Source organism: Herpailurus yagouaroundi, unplaced genomic scaffold, assembly GCF_014898765.1.
Source record: "Herpailurus yagouaroundi ecotype Mexico unplaced genomic scaffold, PumYag 207, whole genome shotgun sequence".
Classification (NCBI taxonomy): domain Eukaryota; kingdom Metazoa; phylum Chordata; class Mammalia; order Carnivora; family Felidae; genus Herpailurus; species Herpailurus yagouaroundi.
Genome location: NW_024412438.1, coordinates 749,732 through 750,868, shown reverse-complemented (window position 1 = coordinate 750,868; position 1,137 = coordinate 749,732). Strand labels below are relative to the sequence as shown.

The following is a 1,137-nucleotide window of genomic DNA, read 5'->3' as shown; positions in this document are numbered from 1 at the left end:
CCTCCCAGCAGCCTGATGATGACGTGGCAGCCTGCTCTGTCTTTCCAGCTAGTTGTCTAGTTCTTCGGATACTGGGCTGGAGGGGGTGGGGGGGTGGGGGGTGGTGGGACACCTGGTGCCTCCCAGGAGGTGGCCAGCCGCACCTTGAGCCGAACGCACATTCATACCCTTGGACTGTGGTGGGGAAGCCGGGGACCCTGGGCCGGGGGCGCTCACGTGGCCACACCTGTCTGGGTTGATGGGGGAGGTGGAAGGCAGGTGCAGTGAGATCCAGGCTCTCGAGTACGAATCACAGACCATTAATGGGCCAGTGTCTGTAGACATCTTGTCCTACAAGGGTCTGAAGATGAGATGGTGCCCGACCCCTTGCGTCCAGACAGGACCGGCCTTCCCTCGTCCTGGGCTGAGAAGAGGAAGGCCGTGTGTTGAACGAGTGGGCCGGTCACAGCTCTGTCGTGGCAGCCAGAGGCAAGCTCTTGGCATCTTGTCTTCCCATCCACTTCCCCTGCCGCGGGATGATCCAGACCAAGTGCCTTCTGTTGCACAGCTGGCCTGCAGCCCTGTCTTCCAGAGACCCGAGGAAGAACGGGTGGCCTTTCTAGGCACATGTTTGGGTCCTGTCCCCTCCCCACCTTTTCTTTTCTGGCTGAGTCACTGCGGCTCCCAGAGTGCCTTCCTCCGGCCCCACCCTCACCTCTGCCCTGCCGCCTTTCCCCATCCCAGGCCCGAAGGAGCTGGGACTGGGGGGCCGGGTGGCCCTGGTCCAGAAAGCCGGCAAAGGAGGCAGTGATCTTAGCCACCTGCTGGCTGCCCGTCGGTCCTCAGCACCTGCCCACAGAGGCCCGTTCTCTGTCCGGTGCCTCGTCCACCTGGGCTGCTCCTCCGAGTGGGGCAAAGGGAAGGGTCCGGTCTCAGTGTGCATTTTGGTCAACACCAGCCTCCCCCCCCCGTAACTGCCCCCCTGCACCGCAAGGCCTTGTTCCCTTGCCTGTTGCCAGGTTCTGACTGTATTTTTTCCAGAGGCCTCCGATTGTTTCCTGAAGAAACCTGATCCCAGAACTCAGACAAAAGCTGGGGCTGCCAGAGGAGAAACCCCATTCTCTCCCCCTCTGCCCCTAGCCCCCCCCCCCCCCCCCC

General features: G+C 62.5%; 1 protein-coding gene across 1 annotated transcript in view; it reads left to right on the top strand.

The window, feature by feature from the left end:
* Positions 1-238: 238 nt before the first annotated feature.
* Positions 239-1,137, top strand: part of VANGL2 (VANGL planar cell polarity protein 2) — a 20,060-nt gene continuing 19,161 nt past the window's right edge. The window contains exons 1-2 of the mRNA XM_040452335.1: positions 239-338; positions 724-914. Coding sequence (XP_040308269.1) covers positions 239-338; positions 724-914 — 291 coding nt within the window. The remainder of the gene's footprint in view (positions 339-723; positions 915-1,137) is intronic.